Source organism: Macaca fascicularis, chromosome 19, assembly GCF_037993035.2.
Source record: "Macaca fascicularis isolate 582-1 chromosome 19, T2T-MFA8v1.1".
NCBI lineage: Eukaryota > Metazoa > Chordata > Mammalia > Primates > Cercopithecidae > Macaca > Macaca fascicularis.
Genome location: NC_088393.1, coordinates 45,566,036 through 45,587,128, shown reverse-complemented (window position 1 = coordinate 45,587,128; position 21,093 = coordinate 45,566,036). Strand labels below are relative to the sequence as shown.

General features: G+C 54.1%; 1 protein-coding gene across 10 annotated transcripts in view; it reads right to left on the bottom strand.

Moving 5' to 3' along the window:
• Positions 1 to 21,093, bottom strand: part of RYR1 (ryanodine receptor 1) — a 158,231-nt gene that overhangs the window by 70,185 nt on the left and 66,953 nt on the right. For all 10 annotated transcript variants that reach the window (XM_065536557.2, XM_065536561.2, XM_065536559.2 and 7 more), the window contains 24 exons: positions 19,362 to 19,497; positions 18,739 to 18,925; positions 18,544 to 18,652; positions 17,732 to 17,852; positions 17,456 to 17,625; positions 15,711 to 15,931; positions 15,517 to 15,607; positions 14,121 to 14,261; positions 13,569 to 13,732; positions 13,399 to 13,477; positions 13,082 to 13,171; positions 12,224 to 12,364; positions 11,774 to 11,848; positions 11,605 to 11,680; positions 11,196 to 11,319; positions 10,489 to 10,604; positions 8,422 to 8,489; positions 8,200 to 8,321; positions 7,373 to 7,422; positions 6,851 to 6,911; positions 6,500 to 6,738; positions 3,670 to 3,751; positions 2,536 to 2,666; positions 1,064 to 1,396 (listed from right to left, as the gene is read on the bottom strand). In XM_065536557.2, coding sequence (XP_065392629.1) covers positions 1,064 to 1,396; positions 2,536 to 2,666; positions 3,670 to 3,751; positions 6,500 to 6,738; positions 6,851 to 6,911; positions 7,373 to 7,422; positions 8,200 to 8,321; positions 8,422 to 8,489; positions 10,489 to 10,604; positions 11,196 to 11,319; positions 11,605 to 11,680; positions 11,774 to 11,848; positions 12,224 to 12,364; positions 13,082 to 13,171; positions 13,399 to 13,477; positions 13,569 to 13,732; positions 14,121 to 14,261; positions 15,517 to 15,607; positions 15,711 to 15,931; positions 17,456 to 17,625; positions 17,732 to 17,852; positions 18,544 to 18,652; positions 18,739 to 18,925; positions 19,362 to 19,497 — 3,127 coding nt within the window. The remainder of the gene's footprint in view (positions 1 to 1,063; positions 1,397 to 2,535; positions 2,667 to 3,669; positions 3,752 to 6,499; positions 6,739 to 6,850; positions 6,912 to 7,372; positions 7,423 to 8,199; positions 8,322 to 8,421; positions 8,490 to 10,488; positions 10,605 to 11,195; positions 11,320 to 11,604; positions 11,681 to 11,773; positions 11,849 to 12,223; positions 12,365 to 13,081; positions 13,172 to 13,398; positions 13,478 to 13,568; positions 13,733 to 14,120; positions 14,262 to 15,516; positions 15,608 to 15,710; positions 15,932 to 17,455; positions 17,626 to 17,731; positions 17,853 to 18,543; positions 18,653 to 18,738; positions 18,926 to 19,361; positions 19,498 to 21,093) is intronic.

The window sequence follows — 21,093 nt, the reverse complement described above, 5'->3', positions numbered from 1 at the left end:
ACCCCTGACCCCAATCTTTAACCTCTGACCTGGCCCATACCCAGACTCTTACCTCACTATGTGATTTCTGTCACTATGTGACCCCAAGGTCATGAATGGGCTTCTTACCCCAGCCTCTGGCCCCTGATCCTGGCCTCTGATCCCAGCTCCTGACTGCTAGCTTGACCCTGATCCACAACCTGTTTCCTTACACAAAACCTTTTTTTTTTTTTTTTTTTTTTAAAAATAATAGAGACGAGGTTTCACCGCGTTGCCCAGGCTGGTCTTGAACTCCTGGTCTCAAGTGATCCACCCACCTTGGCCTCTCAAAGTGCTGGGATTACAGGCATGAGCCATCATGCCTGGCCCTTACATGAAACTTCTGAATCAGGAAACCTAACGCTTTGAGGATCTTTTTTCTTTTCTTTTCTTTTCTTTCTCTCTCTTTCTCTCTCTCTCTTTCTCTTTTTCTTTCTCTCTCTTTCTTTCCTTTTCTTTTTCTTTCTCTCTTTCTTCCTTCCTTCCCTTTTTTCTCTTTCTTCCTTTTTCTCCTTCCTTCCCTCCTTCCTTCCTTCCTTCCTTCCTTCCTTTTCTCTCTCTCTCTCTCTTTCTTTCTTTGCTTCCTTTTGTTTTGTTTGTCTGTTTTGAGAGAGTATATCACTCTGTCACCCAGTCTGGAATGCAATGGTGCAATCACAGCTCACTGCAGCCTCCAACTCCTGGGCTCAAGAGATCCTCCTGCCTCAGCCTCCCAAGTAGCTGGGACTATAGGTGTGTGCCACCACACCTGGCTAATTAAAAAAAGTTATTTATTTTATTTAAAGAGATGGGGTCATGCTATGTTACCTAGGCTGGTCTCAAATGGCTGGCCTCAACTGATCCTCCCACCTTGGCCTCCCAAAGTGTTGGAGTAACAGTTGTGAGCCACCATGCCCGGTTGACCCCTGGCCTTTTGACGCTGAAAAAACCTACACTCTGACTCCTCCCAACTCCCAGGGGACCATGGGTCTCCCTTTCAGACCATCTGGCCAAGGGAACCCAGGCCGCTGACCCACCCCTCAGACGCCCAGTGCCCCCGACCCACCAGCCAGCCGCTTCATCCAGGAGGCCTCGTCAATGCCCAGGTTGTTGACGATGATTCTCAGGATGTTCCCCAGCAGGGAGTTGAGGTGGTCAGAGGTGACAGCTGTGCAGGGTGGGGGGGCGCCGGCGGGCAGGGCAGGAGGGGGTGCCTCGGGCCCGCGCTCCCACCATCGGGGCAGGTAGCTGCAGAGCATGGGCAGCGCGATCTCAATGACGTGCGGCATCTCCGTGTAGCGGGCCCCTGACTCGGCCAGCCCCCCGATGTCTGCCATGAGCCGCTCCAGCACCGGGATGTCAGGACACATCTCCTCCACACTGTTGGGGAGCCCCAGGACTGGGGTACAGGGAGGGGGGCAGGGAATGTCAACCGATCACCCCCAGACCTCAGTGCCCTGGCCTTCCCCACAATACATCAGACACCATTGAATTGCCACCCCCCAAACCAGTCTCCCAAACCCTATTCCTCCCATCTCACCCTCCAGCCCAACTACCTCTCCCAACCCTCACACTGAAACTCAGTGGCCCTGCAAACACTTCACAGCCCCGAGCCTGTCTGCTGCCTAAAATCTCACCCCTAGAAACCTTCCCTCCTAAAATCTCCCACATCCCAAGCCCATTCCCCTCATCCCTACAGTGCAGCATACTCCAAAAGAGACCTTTTCCAACCCCACCCCGTCCCCCGGCGTCGTCTCTGAATCCCACACCCAGTTCACTCCCTTGAAACAGACAACCTGTCACTGGCTCACTCGCTGACTCTGGGCCAGGTACCATTCTGGGAGCACAGCTGACCAAGAAGACGAGCTTCCTGCCCTGGAGCGTATATTCCCCCCAGGTCCACGCCTCATTCTAGCCTCTGGACCCAGAACTCAGGGGACTTTTGTCTATTTTATCTGTTCACTGCTGAACCTCAGGTGACTAGGACAGCGCCTCATACGTCGTAACTGCTCAATACATATTTTCTGAATGAAGGAATGAACCCATGCCTTCCCTCAATCCTCTCATGCTCAGATACCCCTCACCCTATGTCTCCAAGCTTGACGATGCCCTCAAATGTCACCATCACTAAAATAAATTCCACAGCTCCAAATTCCATGGATGGGGTTTTGCTATGTTGCCCAGATTGGTCTTGAACTCCTGGACTCAAACAATCCTCCTACCTTGGCCTTCCAAAGTGCTGGGATCACAGGCGTGACCCACTGCGCCTGGCCACCAAGTGCTATTTTTCTTAAACTTTATCAATGGATTCTCGTTTTAAAAATCAAATTAATCTCCTAATGCTCCCCACGTAATGGCCTTGAAATGCCCCCAAACCATAAACTCTGGGGTTCCTGAATGTGTGGCACTCCCAACCTGGGGAATCCTCAGCCGCTCACAGCCCAGCCCAGCCACACTACCCCCAAATTAGGCTCTTCCCAAGGCCCTGTGCTGGGGAGACCCAGATCCCCGGCACTGCTTCAGCCCCACACAGCTTACTGGCCCGCTCTCGGGGAGACTTGGTGGTGTACACGGAGCAGGCGTTGTACTCGTTCAGCTGCGGCTCCAGGAACGCCACCGGCATGGCTGCTGCCAGACGGGCCAGGCACTCCCCGAGGGCTGGCCGAAGCCTGGAAGAGGGGGCTGTGTATAGCTGCCATGTGTCCCCCTCTTTCGGGTCCTGGGTCCCAGCCCCATCTCCATAGAAACGGCTCCTCCCAGAACCCTTTGGGACAGAGCAGCCTTTCATCCATGTGTGCTACTTGTTTTGTTTTTTTAAGACAGGGTCTCGCTCTGTCACTCAGGCTGCAGTCCAGTGGCCTGATCTTGGCTCACTGTGACCTCGAATTCCTGGGCTCAAGTGATCCTCCCACCTCAGCCTCCTGAGTCGCTGGGATTACAGGCATGCACCATACCATGTCTAACTAGTTAAAAAAAAAAAGTTGTTTTTGTAGAGGTACAGTCTCACTATGCTGCCCAGGCTGGTCTCGAACTCCTGAGCTCAACTGATTCTCCCATCTCGGCCTTAGGAGTAGATGGATTTACAGGCACCAGCGCCACCACACCACAACCACACCAGGCTAATTAAAACAATTTTTTTTGGTAGAGATGGAGTTTCACTATGTTGCCCAGGTTGGTCTCAAACTCCTGAGCTCCAGTGATCCTCCCTCCTCGGCCTCCCAAAGTGCTCACAGGTGTGAGCCACCGCACACCGCCGGTGTCACTTGAAGTATGAATAACTTCAGAGCTGGTGGAAACAGTCTCAGCCCCGCTCTTGCTGTATCAGTAATCAGCTCGGGAGCGGTCACGTGGCCACTGCCAGGGGCCCTCCCCAGGGACCCCAGTGTTGCGCGGCACCTGTGTACAGCCCCCATGGTCTGCGCCTCCCCTTCTTCCCCAGCGAGGCCCGCAAGCGCCTACTTCCCGGCCCCAGACCTGGCGGCTCTACCTCCTTGCCTGACCTGTCCCTGAGCGCCCTCACGCGGCCGCCATGGGGAACTGCGGCTGCAGCCGTGTGCGGGAAGATTCCTAACATCTACCCTGCTTTTCACCCACCCCGTCTTCTTCTCCTGCTCCCTCCCTCCCTTCCCCTCCAGCCCCACCCAGCCCCAAACGATGGCTCTCTCTCCTTACTTTTCCACGTAAATGTTCTTGGTGGTTCCCAGGGAGTAGATACTGCACAGCGTTCGGTAGCAAGAGACCTGGACGTCGTCCACTGAGGGAGACGGGAGCGAGGCTGTGGGATGCGCCCACAAGACAAGCCCTCCCCACCCCACCTCCCCTGTCTCCAAATAGGCCTATGCAGTGAGGAAGAGCAAGCAGCTTTACAGCCAGCCTGCCATGTAGTCTTGTGACTTGAGCAAGTTACCAAACTCTCAGCCTCAACTTCCCTACCTATAACATGGGGATAGTTATAGTACCTTCCTCACGGGGTTGGTTGTGAGGATCAAATGAGTTACTACTTGGAAAGTCACTAGAACGGGGCACACATTAGGCACTCAATAAACGCTAGATGTTGTTTCTTCTGTGGAGAGGAGTCATGGGCCGCTATAATGAAAGTGAGGGGTACTTCCTCCAGAAAAAAGCAAACAGACCTGCAATGTTACTGCAATTTTAGGCTATCTTTTTCATTTTATTTAAAATGTATATATTTTTAGGGTTGGCGCGGCGGCTCACGCCTGTAATCCCAGCACTTTGGAGGCTGAAGTGGGCAGATCACCTGAGGTGAGGAGTTCGAGACCAGCCTGGGCAACATGGTGAAACCCCATCTCTACTAAAAATACAAAAATTATCTGAGTGTGGTGGTGAATGCCTGTAATCCCAGCTACTGGGGAGGCTGAGGCAGGAGAATCTCTTGAACCCGGGAGGCAGAGGTTGCAGTGAGCTGAGATCATGCCACTGCACTCCAGCCTAGGTGACAGAGCGAGACTCTGTCTAAAAAAAAGAAAAAATATATATAGTTTTAGAGATGGGGTCTCAGTATGTTGCCCAGGCTGGTCTCAAACTCCTGGTCTTAAGTGATTTGCCTGCCCCAGCCTCCCAAAGTGCTCGGATTACAGGTGTGAGCCACTGCGCCCGGCTGGATTCTGAATTATTTTTAAAAAATTAAAGACATTTTGTGGGTAACGAGGGAAATTTAAATACGGTTAGGTTAGGTGTGATAATGATATCGTGGTTACACAAGAGAAGGTTCTTATTCTAGGAAAGCCAGCTGATGAACATTAAGGGATGAGGTTATCCTGGTGTGTGCAACTTACACCTGCTGGTGTGTGCAACTTACATCCAAAAGTTCAACCAAAAAACTAAATATTTTCACCCACACAGTGAAGGGTAAGCACATGGGGCTTTTCTTCTTCTTCTTCTTCTTCTTCTTCTTCTTCTTCTTCTTCTTTTTTTTTTTTTGAGATGGAGTCTTGCTCCATCACCCAAGCTGGACTGCAGTGGCGCAATCTCAGCTCACTGTAACCTCCACCTCCTGGGTTCAAGCAGTTCTTGTGCCTCAGCCTCCCAAGTAGCTGGGACTACAGGTGTGAGCCACCGTGCCCAGCCAACAATTTTCTTCTTTCCACCTTCCTGTATGTTTTGAAAATTTCAAAATAAAAAGTTGGATGGGAGAAGAACCCTATCCAGGTGCTACTTTTCTATTCTTTTTTTAAGATGGGGTTTTGCTGTGTTGCCCAGGTTGGTCTTGAAATCCTGGGCTCGGCCGGGCACGGTGGCTCAAGCCTGTAATCCCAGCACTTTGGGAGGCCGAGGCGGGTGGATCACGAGGTCAGGAGATCGAGACTATCCTGGCTAACATGGTGAAACCCCGTCTCTACTAAAAATACAAAAAACTAGCCGGGCATGGTGGCGGGCGCCTGTAGTCTCAGCTACTTGGGAGGCTGAGGCGGGAGAATGGCGTGAACCCAGGAGGCGGAGCTTGCAGTGAGCCCAGATCACGCCACTGCACTCCAGCCTGGGAGACACAGCGAGACTCCCTCTCAAAAAAAAAAAAAAAAAAAAGAAATCCTGGGCTCAAGTGATCTTCCTACCTTGGTCTCCCAAAGTGCTGGAATTACAGGCATGAGTCACTGAGCCTGGCTACCAAGTGCTACTTTTCTTTTCTTTTCTTTTTTGAGATGGAGTCTCGCCCTGTTGCCCAGGCTGGCGTGCAATGGCACGATCTCGGCTCACTGCAACCTCCGCCTCCTGGGTTCAAGCGATTCTCCTGCCTCAGCCTCCCAAGTAGCTGGGATTATAGGCAACCACCACCATGCCCAGCTAATTTTTGTATTTTAGTAGAGACAGGGTTTTGTCATGTTGGCTAGGCTGGTCTTGAATTCTTGAGCTCAGGTGATCTGTCCACCTTGGCCTCCCAAAGTGCTGGGATTACAGGCGTGAGCCACTGTGCCCAGCCAAGTGCTACTTTTCTTAACCTCTATCAATAGAGTCTCCTTTTTATCATCAAGGACCCTATTTTATTCCTTATTTATTTTAGAGACAGAATTTTGCTGTTATCCAGGCTGGAGTGCAGTGGTATGATCATAGCTCACTGTAGCCTCCAACTCTTAGACTCAAGTGATCCTCCCCCATCAGCCTCCCCAGTAGTTGGGATTACAGGCGTGTGCCTCCATGCCTGGCTAATCTTTAAAATTGTTTTTTTAGTAGAGACAGAGTCTCGCTATGTTGCCCAGGCTGGTCTTGAACTCCTGAGCTCAAGCGGTCCTCCTGCCTCAGCCTCCCAAAGTGCTGGGATTACAGGCATGAATCACTGTGCCAGTCCATTTAGGGTCTTTTGTTAGAGCTGCTGAGCTTGCATCCTCTTTAACTCATTTGCCACCTGCCAAGGTACTGACACATGCTTTGCTTACAGCAAGAAATCCACACACTCAAACACCCAGGGACTCTCACAGGCACCCAGGATGGGTGGTGTTGGCCACACTGACACCCCACAACCTGCCCTTGGGTCAGGAGCCCTTACGGATGACGTCATCTCCGAACTGGTGCTGGGCGATGTGCTGGAAGAGGGTGGTGAGGACCGGCAGCAGCGCCACGGTGGTGTAGGTGAGGTTCTGGCCCACGCCCTTCACCTGGGTGCGCGCCTGTGACACCTTGCCCAGCCGCAGGTTCTCCACCATCTTCTCGATGTCCTCCGAGGCACTCTCGAAGAAGGAGCGGAGGCCAGCCTTCACGATCTCAGGGCCTGACTTCATCACCGTCCTAGAAGGGCAGCAGGGGAACACCAGCTCTGGAATCAGACAGTCTAGGAGACCAGGGGTTGGGGTGGGGGCCCGATGACGGTGGGAGTGGGTGCCACTGCCCATGGCCCTACCTGGCATCCAGGGAGCGGGCCAGGATGTGAAGACAGTTAACCACAGCCGGGGCGTCCGTCCCTGGGAGAGGAAGACGGGCCGGGGAGATGGCATGGCTAAGAGGACAGAGGACAGTGCCTCCCTCTACATCCACCCCAACCCCTCTCTTCCTGAGGCTACCCGCAGGCTACGTTGGAATGGTACTGCACCCCCACCCCACCTGGACTCCTACAGCGCCTCCAAACTTCCCTCCTCCCCAGCCCGACCACTCTCCTGGTCTTCTTCCTGCCCAGCCCTGACCCCACTGGCTGTCCTTGTCTGGAGATGGGTCTGTCTCTCCCACTGGCCTGGGAGTCCCATTGAGGGCAGGCCCAGGGTGTCTCAGTCACTGCCCTGCCCCCAGGATACCCGGTCCATGTCTCCGGGTCCAGAGGAAGAACACAACAAAGCTTGTTCAAATTAAGGCAGAACCTGGGAGCTATTTCTTCAGGGTGGAGAAGAGAGAGATTAGGGAGGAAGACCAAGGGAGTGGAGCCACTTACCAAAGAGAGAGACTCGGTGGCGGACAAGAGCAGCAAGTTTGCAGAAGAGGCTGAAGAAAGAGAAAGGGACAGAAGGCAGGAGAAACAGCAAGTGAGGAGACCAAGGAGACGAGGAAAGGGTGACCCAATTGGAGGAGACAGGGACACAGAAGACAAGGAGAGAGGAACCAGGAGGGGGCCGAATGATGGAGACAGGAGGGATAGGAAGGGGCAGAGAGATGGGCAAGCTGGTAAGTCATAGGCAGTAACTGGGATGCTGGGGAGGTGAGGGGCAAGTCGGCCTTTCTTATTATTGTTTATTTTTTTTGAGACAGGGTCTTGCTCTGTCACCCAGGCTGGAGTGCAGTGGCGCGATCCCAGCTCCCGGCAGCCCCCAGCCCCTGGGTTCAAGCGATCCTCCCACCTCAGCCTCCCGAGTAGCTGGGACTACAGGCATGCGCCACCACGCCCAGCTAATTTTTGTATTTTTTGTAGAAATGGGGTCTCGGTATGTTACCCAGACTGGCCTCAAACTCCTGGCTTCAACTGATCTTCCCACCTCAGCTTCCCAAAGTATTAGAATTACAGGTGTGAGCCACCACGCCCAGCCTTGAGTTGGCCTTCCTGGACAGGGTGATTGATTTGTCCCAAGTTGTCTGAGAGTCCCACATTCTGGGAAGCCCTTCAGTCCCGGGCACACTAGGATGGCTGGTCACCATAGCCCTTCAGTTGCCTCTGCAGGAGACGGTCAGTACCTAACACCCAGCACCCAGGACAGAGCCTCCACGGGCGAAAGATTACAATACTGTGGGGTCAGGGGGCTGGGTCCAGGGTCACAGGCAGCCCACCTGGTGATCATTTCCTTCTCCTTGTTGGAGGCGTGGCCGCCACTGCCCAGCACTTTAGCAGGAGTGGACAAGAAATAGAGGCAGTGGTTGGTGAAGTACTGGTTGATCAAAGGGAGCAGGATCTGGAGATGGGGTGGTGGGGAGGAGATAAAGGGTCCGGTGAGGGGTGGGGAGAGCCCACGAGTCCCCAGCCCCCTTCTAGCTTCTAAGCCCACCTCTCACCTTGGCAAAGAATTTAATCTCCTGTTCATGTGGGGACTTTTCCACTCGCCCACTGCTGACCACAGCCTCTGTAGAGAGAGCAAACAGGGTTCATGGTGGGTTTAAGGCTGGAGAACCCAGGGTGTTCTGATGAGCAGGATGCTAGGAGCAGAGTTGGGAAATGATGGGGAATAAATTATTGGTATGAAGTTATTTGTGTTGACTTTGAGATAAACCTTTCTCCTAACTTTCGTCTGATTCCCCCAACTTTTTTTTTTTTTTTTTTTTGAGACGGAGTTTCACTCTTGTCACCCAGGCTGGAGTGCAATGGCACCATCTTGGCTCACTGCACTCTCTGCCTCCTGAGTTCAAGCGATTCTCCTGACTCAGCCTCCTAAGTAGCTGGGATTACAGGCGTGCATCACCACACCCAGCTAATTTTTGTAGTTTTAGTACAGCCAAGGTTTCACCATGTTGTCCAGGCTGGTCTCAAACTTCTGACCTCAGGTGATCCACCCGCCTCAGCCTCCCAAAGTGCTTTCCCCCAACTTCTTGATTAAACCCTTCCTGAAGCTGACAACTCCTTGATCAAACCCTTTCTGAAGCTGACGATGGGGAAAACAAATTGGAATGGGTTAAAGTCCTGGAACATGCCCTTCCTCACCCACCACAGGTGCTTTTCATTCTGAACTTGAATACATGGCACTGAGTTAATCTGCAACAAATGAATGAATGAACCAAATGAAACAAGAAGTCAATGTAAACAAATTAGAGTTAATTTTAAAATGGAAATCAATTTCAAACAATAATAATGGTGATAGTCGTAACTGATTCTATTAAAATAATAATACTGGCTCCAATTATTAAACACTTGCTATGGCCTTGGCACTGTGAGACATGTCATCCTCACACAGTCTCCTTACAACTTGGAGGTCTGTGCAGTTGGTTCCCAGCCCCCATTTTTCAGATGAGGAAACGGAGGTGAAGTAACTGACCCCAGGTCAGTAAGTGACAGAACCACGGCTAGTTATGGCGAACATAGGCTCATATCACAGGTGAGGAATCAGAGGTCTAGAGAGGGAAGGGAATTGTCAAGGGGATGTGCAGCACTGAAGCTAGGCAGGCAGGCTTTGAGGCGAGACGTGACAGCGAATCCTGCTCTGCCACTCACCTGGAGGGAATTTGGGGTTCCTGAGGGCAGCTCTCAAGGGCAATGCTGGAGGGGGTCTCTAGGGAAACTAGAGGGGATTGCAGGGCCTAGCTGTAATTCTTAGTGGTCTATAAAAGGCATTGGGAGCATCCCAACAAGCTCAGCCTTCAAAATGGATCCAGAAATCTGCCCTGTTCTCACCCTTTTTGCCTCCTGTCTCCACCCCAGTCAAGCCAGAGGGACCCCGTGAACACCAGAATTATGGATCACGTCCGTCCTCGGCTCAGCCCTCAAACCCCAACTCCATCTCACTCCAGGTAAAGGTCAAAGTCCTCATCACAGCTAGCAAAGCCCTGCATGATCTGCCCCAGTCACCTCTGTGACCCCGTTTATCTCTGTCCCCCTCGATGACTCTGCTTCAGCTGCCGGGCATCCTGACACTTACACCAGGGACCTCTCAGGGCCTTTGCACTCACTGTTCCTTTGCCTGTGAGGAACAGATGTCTCCCAGAGGTCCACACAGCTCCTCCCTCACCTCCTTCATGGCTTGCCTCAGATGTCACTTTCTCATCAAAGTCTTTCCGGAACACCCTATTTAAAATGACAACTGGCTCCACACTCCCAATCCCCTCTACCTGGCTCTATTGTTTTCTTCTTCCCATGACACTGATCACCTTCTAACACTAAATGATTTCATTATTTATGATGCTAATTGCCTGAAGCCAACACAGGAGTAGTTGCAGGGGAGCAGGGTTCATTTGTCATCTTCACTGCTGTACCCCAGCATCTAGAACAGTGTCTGGCACATAGTAGAAGCTCAATAAACATCAGATAAGGGGAGGACGGATTGAGTGCAGGAATGGGTGTCCTAGGTGAGTCTGGTCTGCAGAACCGGTGTCTGCAGGTGGGGCGGGCATAAGGGGGGGATTTCTCCCTACCCAGGTGGGCAATGAACTCCTGAGAAATGTCCATCCAGCGCAGCAGCTGCTGCAGGAAGCCAAAGGCAAACCGCTTTTCAATGGAAGACGAGTCCAGTTCCATGTCCTTAAGGCCTCTGGAGATGTGGAAAGAAGGATCAGCCCAGACACCGGCCCTACAGTTTCCCACCCTTCTCAGGTCCGTCTCTGCTCCTGCTGGCCAGCTTTGGCTTCACCCCAGGTTGGGGCTCCACTCTGAGCCCCCCATGCCCCACCCCACTTAGCCTTCTCCCCTCTCTGGCCCCGCCTCTGCTCCCAGGCCCCGCCCCCTCAGCCTCCTCCCCTTTGGCCCCACCTGTTCCCCAGGTCCTGCCCTTCTCAGCCTTCTCTCCTCTTTGGTCCCGCCTCCACTCACCGGTCCCCGTCCCTCTCAGTCTCCTCCACTCTCTGGCCCCGCCTCTGCTCCCTGGGCCCCGCCCTTCTCTGCCTCCTCTCCTCTCTGGTTCCGCCTCTGCTCCTTAAGCCCCGCCCCACCCATTTCGGACTCCTCCCCATCTGGCCCCGCCTCTGTGTCCAGGCCCCACTCCCTTAGCTCCTCCCCTCTGGTTCCATCTTTGCTCCCCAGGCCCCGCTCCTCTCGGTTCCACCCCTCTCTGGCCCCGCCTCTCCCAGCCTTTGCCGGGTGGGTTCCTCCTGCTGCTCTTCCGCGGGGGTCCCAACCCGCGTGCCTTGTAACCGCGTAGCCATTCATCTGCAGGAATTTCAGCAGCTCCTGGGCCTTCTCTCGATCTCGTGCCTTCTCCTTGGCTGTTAGCGTGTCGTAGGGGACCAGCAGGGGGTGGGTCCCACCGCCTGAGGAGGCAAAGACCAGAAATCAGGGCTCTGGGGAAGACCCGGGCCACTCTCACTGAAGTGGTTCCTGCAGTGCCCGGCATGCGTAATTATAGTAATAAAGATGAAGATACGAATAACGGAAACATTGCTTGCTGGTGCTCATCTCATTACCCCATGGTGGTAAACGCTGTTATTATTCCCATCTACAGATGGAGAAACCGAGTTTCAGGGGCATGAAGGCAATCAGTAAAGCCACACGGTGAAGCCACGGGGGTCGCCTGGGGGCGGCATGGGCGTCCTCACCTTTGGCTTCCAGCTCCTGCTTCTTCTTCCTTCCCCACGTGTTGTGGTAATTTTCCGCCAGTTGTTCTGCCATGGCCTGGGAGTGGATGCAGAGTCAACGGGTAGATTCAGAGGATGCCAGCCCCCCCAAAGACACCCCATGTCCCCCCAGAAGGATCAGGGCTCTCACCTGCAGCTCCCGGGACAGGGTAACTGCGCTAAGGTCGGGGGGCTGGGGGTTGTAGCCGTCTCGAGGATCGTAGGTCTAAGAGGACAAGGGGAATATGGGAGGTAGGTTGATGGGCTAGCAGGAAGCCCAGGCCAGCCCCTCCCCAGGCCCCCACTAGTCCATTCTACCTCCTCCGCCCTCCCCTGGCTCAATACCCCGTGTCCTCTCCTTAAGGCCCTGTCTCTAAACTACCCCATCCTTCTCTCCTCTGCCCTTTGCAATTATTCAGACCCCTGCCCTCTCCTTTCCCAGAGCTCAAGTTTCTGCACCCCTCTCTGGCCCCACCTACCTCCCTGGGCCCCTCTCCTCTCCATCCCATCCCTGTCTGGCCACGCCCTCTCCTGGCCTCGCCCCTTGTTCTAGACCCTCCCCACATCGTGCCCCTGCCCTCCGCCCAGGCCCCGCCTTCACCTGGGCACTTTGTGATATCTTCCGTGTTTTTTTCTTTTCCGTCTTCTCCTCCTCACCGTCCCTGGCCTTCTCTATGGTCCATTCCCAGGCAATCATGGCCTTCAGGGACTCCTTGATGGGCCAGCGGTAAATCTCTTTGTCCTGGGGTGGACAGGAGGGTGGGGAGTTGGTGGAATGGAGTGAGAGGGGGGTGGAGGAAGGACCCCAAAGGAGAAAACCCTGACCACGTGGCTAGGCAGTGGTCCAGTCTGGATTCGAACTCAAGTCTCTTACCTGCTCTGTAACAGAGCCTCCCAAACCCAATGTCCTTATCCCATTTGACACACGAGTCTCTGAGAATTTTTTTTTTTTTTTTTTTTTTGAGACGGAGTCTCCTTCTGTCACCCAGCCTAGAGTACAGTGGCATGATCTTGGCTCACTGCCAGCTCCTCCTCCCGGGTTCATGCCATTCTCCTGCCTCAGCCTCCCGAGTAGCTGGGACTACAGGCGCCTGCCACCACACCCAGCTAATTTTTTGTATTTATAGTAGAGACGGGGTTTCACCGTGTTAGCCAGGATGGTCTCCATCTTCTGACCTCGTGATCCGCCCGCCTCGGCTTCCCAAAGTGCTGGGATTACAGGCGTGAGCCACAGTGCCCGGCTCCAAGAAGTCTTACTACAGCCAAGGAATCAAACCCACTCTCTCAGACTCTCTACCCGCTCTACCAAGTTTGAGAGAAGGCAAAGTCCACGAATGAGGAGACCTAATCCACAGATCCACCTAGATGCAAACCTGTGAACCTTCCTCACTCCTCCCTGAACCCTCAAATTTAGGGGTTTCATTTTGACTCCCAATGCTGGGCCTCAAGGCCTGGTCACCTTCTCTGAAAAGGTCTTGTAGGGCCTCAGCATGGGGTGGGTCTTCAACTCCTCATCTATGTTCTCTCCATAGGACCAGTTGCTCTGGATCTAGAGATGGAGAGGAGGCAGGGTGATGGGGAGGCAGCAGTTGGGGACACATAGGGGGGACCCTGGAGGAGCCGAGGACAGAGAATCCTGGGGGATCCCAGAAAAAGCTAAGGGTCTTAGGGAAGGCTGGGGGGTCTCAGGGAGATCTGGAGCCTCAGGGAGGAACCGGGTCAGGGGGAAAGCTGGGGTCTTGAGGGTTTCTAGGATAGGAGGACCCTGAGGCCAACCTTGTCGAAGGCCCACTTCTCATGTGTATACTCCGCAAACTTGTTAATGAAGGAGTCCAGCTTCTCCGGGATGATCACACTGTGGGGGGCATAGGGTCAGCAGATGTTGGGACTGGGGTTCCCTCCACCCCTAAAATCTTCCTCTCTGTCTCCCAGCCCCCAGGCCTCACTTGAGGGTTTCCACAGGCCGGGGATCAAAGTTGCCTTCAGCATCCACTGTGGCCTTTTTCTCCGCCTTAGATGAGTATGAGGCGTCCACATAGTCGGGGGGCAGAGCCCCAGCGATGGCACACAGACAAGGCATGGCCATTCGGTAAAGCTCCGGGTCGTATTTCTGGGAAGGCCGGGAGGAGCAGGGGTAGGAGGTCACTAAAAGCCTCAGTGAGCCTCGGGACCTCAAACTCACACACTGCAATAATCAGCCCTTCTCCCTGAACCCCCAAACCTGAATTATGGTCCCTCTCCTTGAAACCCAAATCTCAGACCCAACTGTATGCTCAAATCATCCCCATATTACCCTCTCCAAGCTCCCAAACTAGAGGCCCACCCCCTTTTCCATAACCTCCACGCTGAAGCCTCAACCCATAGATCCTCCTAGATCCAAACATGCAGAACGCTCTCATCCTTGAACCCCCCAAAATTGGGGGGTTTCGCTCTGGACTCCCAATTTTGGGCCCCAAACCCTCCACACAGGCCATTTTGGGGCTCCCTGCTGCCCAGACCTTATGGGCCAGAGAGTCAAAGATGCCCCAGAAGAGTTTCCGGGTGAGGTGCAGCTCCTCCTCCGAGGTGACCCCGAAGTTGGCCCAGCCTGTGGGTAGGCAGTAGTACTTCCAACAACGCTCATAGTGGTTGGTGAGGAGCTGGGTGGGAGCAAGAGGGGGACACACAAATGAAAGGGGGAACCAGCGGATGGCAGGCAGACGAAGGCCCAGAGAGACACAAGCATGCCAGTGCTTTTAAATTATGAAGGAGGTGTGGGTTATGCAAATGATATGCTAATAAGGGAAGAAATGGTATGTTTTTTGAGGAGTGGTCTTAGACAGCTTAGTATGCAAATTTAGCATTCTTAATTTAGAGTTAAGATGGGCATTAAACTAGAGCTGGTTGCGTCTGGTGTTGCTTTACACAAATAAGCATGCTAATATTAATCCGTGGGTACGTAGTGAGTAAATGGGCATATGGATGCGGCAATCTGTGCTTATGCAAATTAACATATCAAGTAGAAACAAAAGCTGCACCCCATGCAAATATATGGTAATCGGGAGGAGGGCCTCCACTATCCAAGATGCAAAGTTGTTTTTTTTTTTTTTTTTTTTGAGGTGGAGTCTCTGTCGACCAGGCTGGAATGCAGTGGCACAATCTCGGCTCACTGCAACCTCCGCCTCCCAGGTTCAAGCAATTCTCCAGCCTCAGCCTCCAGAGTAGCTGGGATTACAGGTGTGCTCCACCACGCCCAGCTCATTTTTGTATTTTTAGTAGAGACCGGGTTTCACCATGTCGGCCAGGCTGGTCTCGAACGCCTGACCTCAAGTAATCTGCCCACCTCTGCCTCCCAAAGTGTTGGGATTACAGTCGTGAGCCACCGCGCCTGACTAAAATGCAAATTTGAAATACGAGCTGATTTCGATGTATTATGCAAAATAGTCAAGCTATCTGAGTTGGGGTAGCTCTTTATGCAAATTAGCATGCAAATGAAAAAATAAGAAAGACAGTGTGCAAATATTCAGAATAGCTGTGGTAATGTTTATTCAAATAAATGCACTCATTTGAATAGTGGAAGTCTGGTGGTCCAGGCATGCAAATAAACATGCTAATTAGGGAAAGTGGTGTGTTCCATGCAAATATATGCTAATTGAAGCAGGGGCTGGCTCACTGTTAAGCAAATTAAACGCTAATTAGGGAACGCTAGAGGCATCAATGAAGCAAAGTGAATGTTCTGGGAATCCTAGTATGCAAATAAGGATACTAAGAGGTTTCTATGGGGACGCCGTCCTAACTAGTGCAGGTTAACTGGGCTGGGCAGCGCCGACACAAATGAGCCCCGTAGTCGGAGGGAAGAGCAAACCAGTGTGGGCGCGGCCTGGAAACGAACCGCTAAAGATCGCTTGTCCTTACCTTGAGTGGCATCTTGGCAAACTCGTTTAAGATGGGCACGTCGAACACCAGACGCCGCAGCAGGTGCTGCAGCATCGACGGGCGGATGTACCTGCGCGACAGCGCACAGGATGGTGGGACCTCCCCTCTAGGCCTGCTCTGCGGCCCCGCCCCTGACCCCGCCCCGTCCTGGGGCCCGCCCCACCCCACCCCACCTGCAGAGAGCCATGAGGCAGTCCTCGATGACGTCGCGCTGCGCCTTGGTGAGCGAGCGACCCCGGGACAGGCGGTACACCGTGTGCAGCATGGAGTCCACCATGATGGCGCGGTGTTCCGTGCCAGCAAAGAGCGGCGCACACTTGGTGATGAGAGGCAGCACGGCCAGGCACAGGTAGCGGTTCAGCGCCAGTGCCATCTCGGTGGTGCTGAAAGTGGCCTAGGGCGCAGAGGGAGGACATCAGGCCCGCTGCACACCCCCGGGGCTGCTCTGGCACCTGCCCTGAGCTACTCTGGCCAAAGGATCCAAGCTTCTGATCACTCCCCCAAAACCTGCTTCTCTCAATCTCTACCACCCTCCTCCCACCCTATGCCCATGCCCCTACGCCCACAGTCCCCACCCCACCACTTACTACTTTGGCCTATGCAAAATTTCAAACACACACAACTGGTCGATGAGATTAATGAACCCCATTACAGATTTGGCTCTTCTGTAAATATGGATGGTCTGCACACTTATCTCCTCTCTAAGCCTCACCTTTCTTCCTGTAACATGTTCTTTTCCATTTGTTAGAGACAGCGGTCTCTGTTGCCCAGGCTGGAGTGCAGTGGTGCAATCATAGCTTCCTGCAGCCTCGAATTCCTGGGCTCTGGTGATCCTCCTGCCTCAGCCTCACTAGGAGCTAGGACTACAGGGATGCACCTCCATGCCTGGCTAATTTCTTTTTCTTTTTTTTTTTGAGATAAGGTCTGGCTCTGTTGCCCAGGCAGGAATGCAGCGGTGTAATCACGGTTCACTGCAGCCTCAAAGTCTGTGCCTCAAGTGATTCTCCCACCTCAGCCTCTCTAGTAGCAGAGACTACAGGTGTGCACCACCATACCCAGCTAATATTTAAATTTTTTTGTAGAGACAGGGTCTCTCCATGTTGCCCAGGCTGGTCTCGAACTCCTGGCTTCAAGCGAACCGCCCGCCTTGGCCTCCCAAAGTTATTACAAGGGTGAGCCACCATGCACAGCCCCAGGCTCTCTTAAACCCTCTCTAGGAAGGCTTCTGTCCCCTGCTGAAACTGTTCATCCCAGTTTCCAGTGACCTTGACTTTGCTAAACTGGTGATCACTTCTCAGTGCTCATTTTCCTTGCCCTATCACCCTTCTGTTATTGCTGTTCCTGTACAGAGTTCTGTGTGTCCACAGTGCCAAACCAACACTGTGAACGAATTTTTTTTTTTTTTAAGTTGGAGTCTCGCTCTGTCGCCAGGCTGGAGTGCAGCAGCGTGATCTCAGCTCACTGCAACCTCGCCTCCCGGGTTCAAGCAATTCTCCTGCCTCGGCCTCCTGAGTAGCTGGGATTACAGGCGTGTGCCACCACGCCTGGCTAATTTTTGTATTTGTAGTAGAGATGTGGTTTCGCCACGTTGGTCAGGCTGGTTTCGAACTCCTGATCTTGTGATCTGCTTGCCTCGGCCCCACAAAGTGCTGGGATTACAGGCGTGAGCCACCGCGCCTGGCCTTGAACAATGATTTCTATTTCTTATAACTGGAGGTCGCGGAGATTCCTACTCACCCTTCATTGGAATTCAGAGTGTTTCTTGGTTTTCATTTTCAATCTTTATGATGGTATCGGGGATTATGGTATGTCCACAATCCCAAGAAAAGCAAAAGCAGCTGCTGCTGCTCCACCGTGACCCATCTCCTGTCCGTCTGTGGAGGCGGGGAGGGCGGCCAGACTGGGCGGGGCTGCTCACCGTGTCCAGCGAGGCGGCTGCCCTCATGTCGGGCAGGAATCCCACGTCCAGCACGTGCAGCAAGAAGTCCTGGTTCTCGATGCCGTACACACGGTCCAGGAAGAGCACCATGGACGCCTTGTGGTCCGGCACGAAGGATGCTGACATCTTTGGCTGCACCAGAGCCCCGTCTGCAGGCAGGGAGGGCGGGTTCGGGGATGCCCTGCGGACCCGGACCCGGACCCGGCGGCTCCCTCCCCAGCGTCACTCCTTTGCCAAGTTCCATCCCCTCCGCACCTTTGCCCAGGGTAGGCATCTGCAGTGGGAGGCTGATGATGCCCACGAGGTCCTCCAAGGGCACAAGGGAGCGGAGGATGGCACGGATCCGCAGGGCCTCACCCTTGCAGGCTTGGATTAGCTGGGGAACGCAGGGAGGGAGAGGGGCACTCATCAGGCGCTGGTGCCCCGCTCAGTGACTGCTCCGCTCCCTCCCTTCCCATACAGGGGGGTAGAGCAGGCCTCTTTCAGCAGGATTTCAGCTGTCTAGGGTTTCCAGCCCTCATTCCTCTGCCTGTGCCCCCCGACCCCAGCCCTGAACCCTCTCCCTGCACCCCCCATCCCCATCCTGACCCCTCTGCTTGTGCCCCCCGACCCCAGTCCTGACCTCTCTCCCTGTGTCCCCATCCCCATCCTGACCCCTCTTCTTGTGCCCCCCAACCCCAGTCCTGACCCCTCTCCCTGTGACCCCTCATCCTGGCCCCGACCCCTATCCCTGTGTCCCCATCCCCATCCTGACCTCTCTCCCTGTGTCCCCATCCATCCTGAGTCCTCTCCATGTGCCCCGCCATCCCGGCCCCGACCTCTCTCCCTGTGTGCCCCCATCCCAGCCCTGAACACTCTGGGTGTCACTGTCTGTCTCCCCCACTGGACCGGGAGCTCTGTGAGACCAGGCCCTGGGGCTGTCTTGGTCACTGTTGTGTCCCCAGCATTGCTAGTCCAGGACCACCCACGTATGTGAGCTCACTCCGTGTCACTGAGTGCCTGCATGAGGCATTCAAGGCGGCTGTGCCTGCCCTCCCTCCCCATCCCGCCCTGGCTCTGGGTCTCACATGCATCTCTGGCGCACAGCGTCCGAGCAGGTCGATCAAGGCGGCATAGAAGGACATGATGGCGTGTCCCAGGTGCACCCGGTTTTCTTCAGGTGGTTCCTCACCGAAGCTGCAGGGAAGGTGGGTGGGTGGGGGAGGCAGCTAGGGGCCGGGGAGGGCAAGTTGCCCTATTGAGGAGGGGGCCGGGACACTCACTGCTCGCGCCGCCGGTCCCTGCGGATGCCTGGGCCATCCCTCGCAGGGTCCTCGGAGATGCGGATGGCCTCTTCGATGGCAGCCAGCAGCCCTGAGCCACCCTCACCCCGCAGGGCGGGTCCGAAGCACTCAGGCTTCCGGATGAGCAGCCGCACCACCACGTTGGCGTTCTCCTCCACGCTCTCGCCTGGCCACCCGTGTGGGGACAGGGGGTCTCAATGAGCCACCACCAGATACCTCCCCATGAAGCCCCAGGACTCAACACTTCCAGGGGTAACACAGGTCCCATCCAGCCCCAGGACCCAACAACTCTAGGGGTAACACCAGGTCCCTGCCAGCCCCACGACCCAATATCTCCAGGGGTAACACCAGGCTCCCACCAGCCCCAGGACCCAACGCTGCCAGCCCCAGGACCCAATACGTCCAGAGAGGTAACGCAGGCCCCTGCCAGCCCCAGGACCCAACACCTCCAGGGGTAACACAGGCCCCTGCCAGCCCCAGGCCTGCTTGAAGGGATCCCTGTCTGGACCCCACCTGTGGCTCAGGGTGTGAGCAGTCATCCCAAGGGAGGTGTGACCAGTGACTCCATACTTCCCCCTCTGCCACTGCCACCCCCTCCTCACCGTTTACGAAGACAGCGAAGCGCAGGAAGTCCAGGTAGCGCTCTCCACCGCAGGGGTTCCAGCCAATATCTGGGTATCCCTTGGCCACAAGCATGGGGCAGCTTTGGAGGCCACAGCCTGCCAGGTAGGACACGACCTGGGGACAGGAGGGGCTCAGTCAGAGACCAGACCCACGCCACCATCCTCCTGGGGCCCAGCCCTCTGCCCTGCCTTGCCCTGCGGCTCCTCAGTCTGGTTCAGCTCTGATCCCTTGGCCAATTAGCCCTGGTCCTGTCAGAGGCCTGTAAACTAGAGCAACTCCATCTTGAACAGGAGCGGAGTAAAATGAGGCTGAGATCTACTGCACTGCATTCCCAGATAGTTAAGGCATTCTAAGTCACAGAATGAGATAGAAGGTTGGCACAAGATACAGGTCATAAAGACCTTACTGATAAGACAGTTGCAGTAAAGAAGCCAGCCAAAACCCACCAAAACCAAGATGGCGAAGAGAGTGACCTCTGGCCGTCCTCACCGCTACACTCCCACCAGCGCCATGAGAGTTTACAAATGTCATGGCAATGTCAGGAAGTTATCCTACATGGTCTAGAAAGGGGAGGCACGAATAATCCACCCCTTGTTTAGCATATCATCAAGAAATAACATAAAAAATGGGCAACCAGCAGCCCTTGGGGCTGCTCTGTCTGTGGATTAGCCATTCTTTTATTCCTTTACTTTCCTAATAAACTTGCTTTCACTTTACTCTATGGACTCGCCCTGAATTCTTTCTTGTGTGAGATCTAAGAACCTTCTCTTTGGGCCTGGATCCAGACCCCTTTCCTGTAGTGGTCCTGTCTGCCCTCGTCTCCCATCTGGACCATGACACCAGCCTCCTCCCTGTGCTTCTGTCCTTCTGCCTTCCCCTCGATCTGTTTCCCACACACAGCCAGAGGGACTCTGTGAACACCTGAGTCAGGTCACGTCCCTCCTCTGCTCAGAACCCTGGCCTCCTCTCACTCAGGGTAAAAGCCAGAGCCCTTGTTGTGACCCATGAGATGCCTCATGACCCATCTGTCACCTCCTGCCCTCACCCCCACTGCCTCTGCCCCAGCCACAGCTGTCTCTCTGCTGTTCCTCCAACTCACGAGGTTCACTCCTGCCTCAGGGCCTTTGCACTGGCTGTTCCCACTGCCAAGAATGCTCTTCCCCATGATGTCCACCTGACCTGTCACCTTCCTTCAGAGCTTTACACAAATGTCACTTTCTCAATGAGACTTTCTCTGGCCACTTTTTTTTTTTTTAAGGGTTCTCGCTCTGTCCCTCAGGTGAAGTGCAGTGGTGCGATATCTCACTGCAGCCTCAGCCTCGCAGGCTCTATCAAATCCTTCCACCTTAGCCTCCTGAGTAACTGGAACGACAGGTACGTGCCACTACACCCACCTAATTTTTGTATTTCTTTGTAGATACAAGGTCTCCCTATATTGGCCAGGCTGGTCTTAAAATCCTGAGCTCAAGTGATCCTCCTGCCTCGGCCTCCCAAAGTACTGGGATTACAGACACGAGCCACTTTGCCTGGCTGGACAGTGATTTTTGACTGTCATATTACTATTGCTTTGCACAGGTCCTACCATATGGTAAGTGAACGCTACATATTTGTTAAATGATAATATAACAGCAGCTGACTAATATAACACCACTGACTGCCTCCTTACAAACGCTTTCCTGGATTAAGTCATTTAATCCTCAGAATGACTCC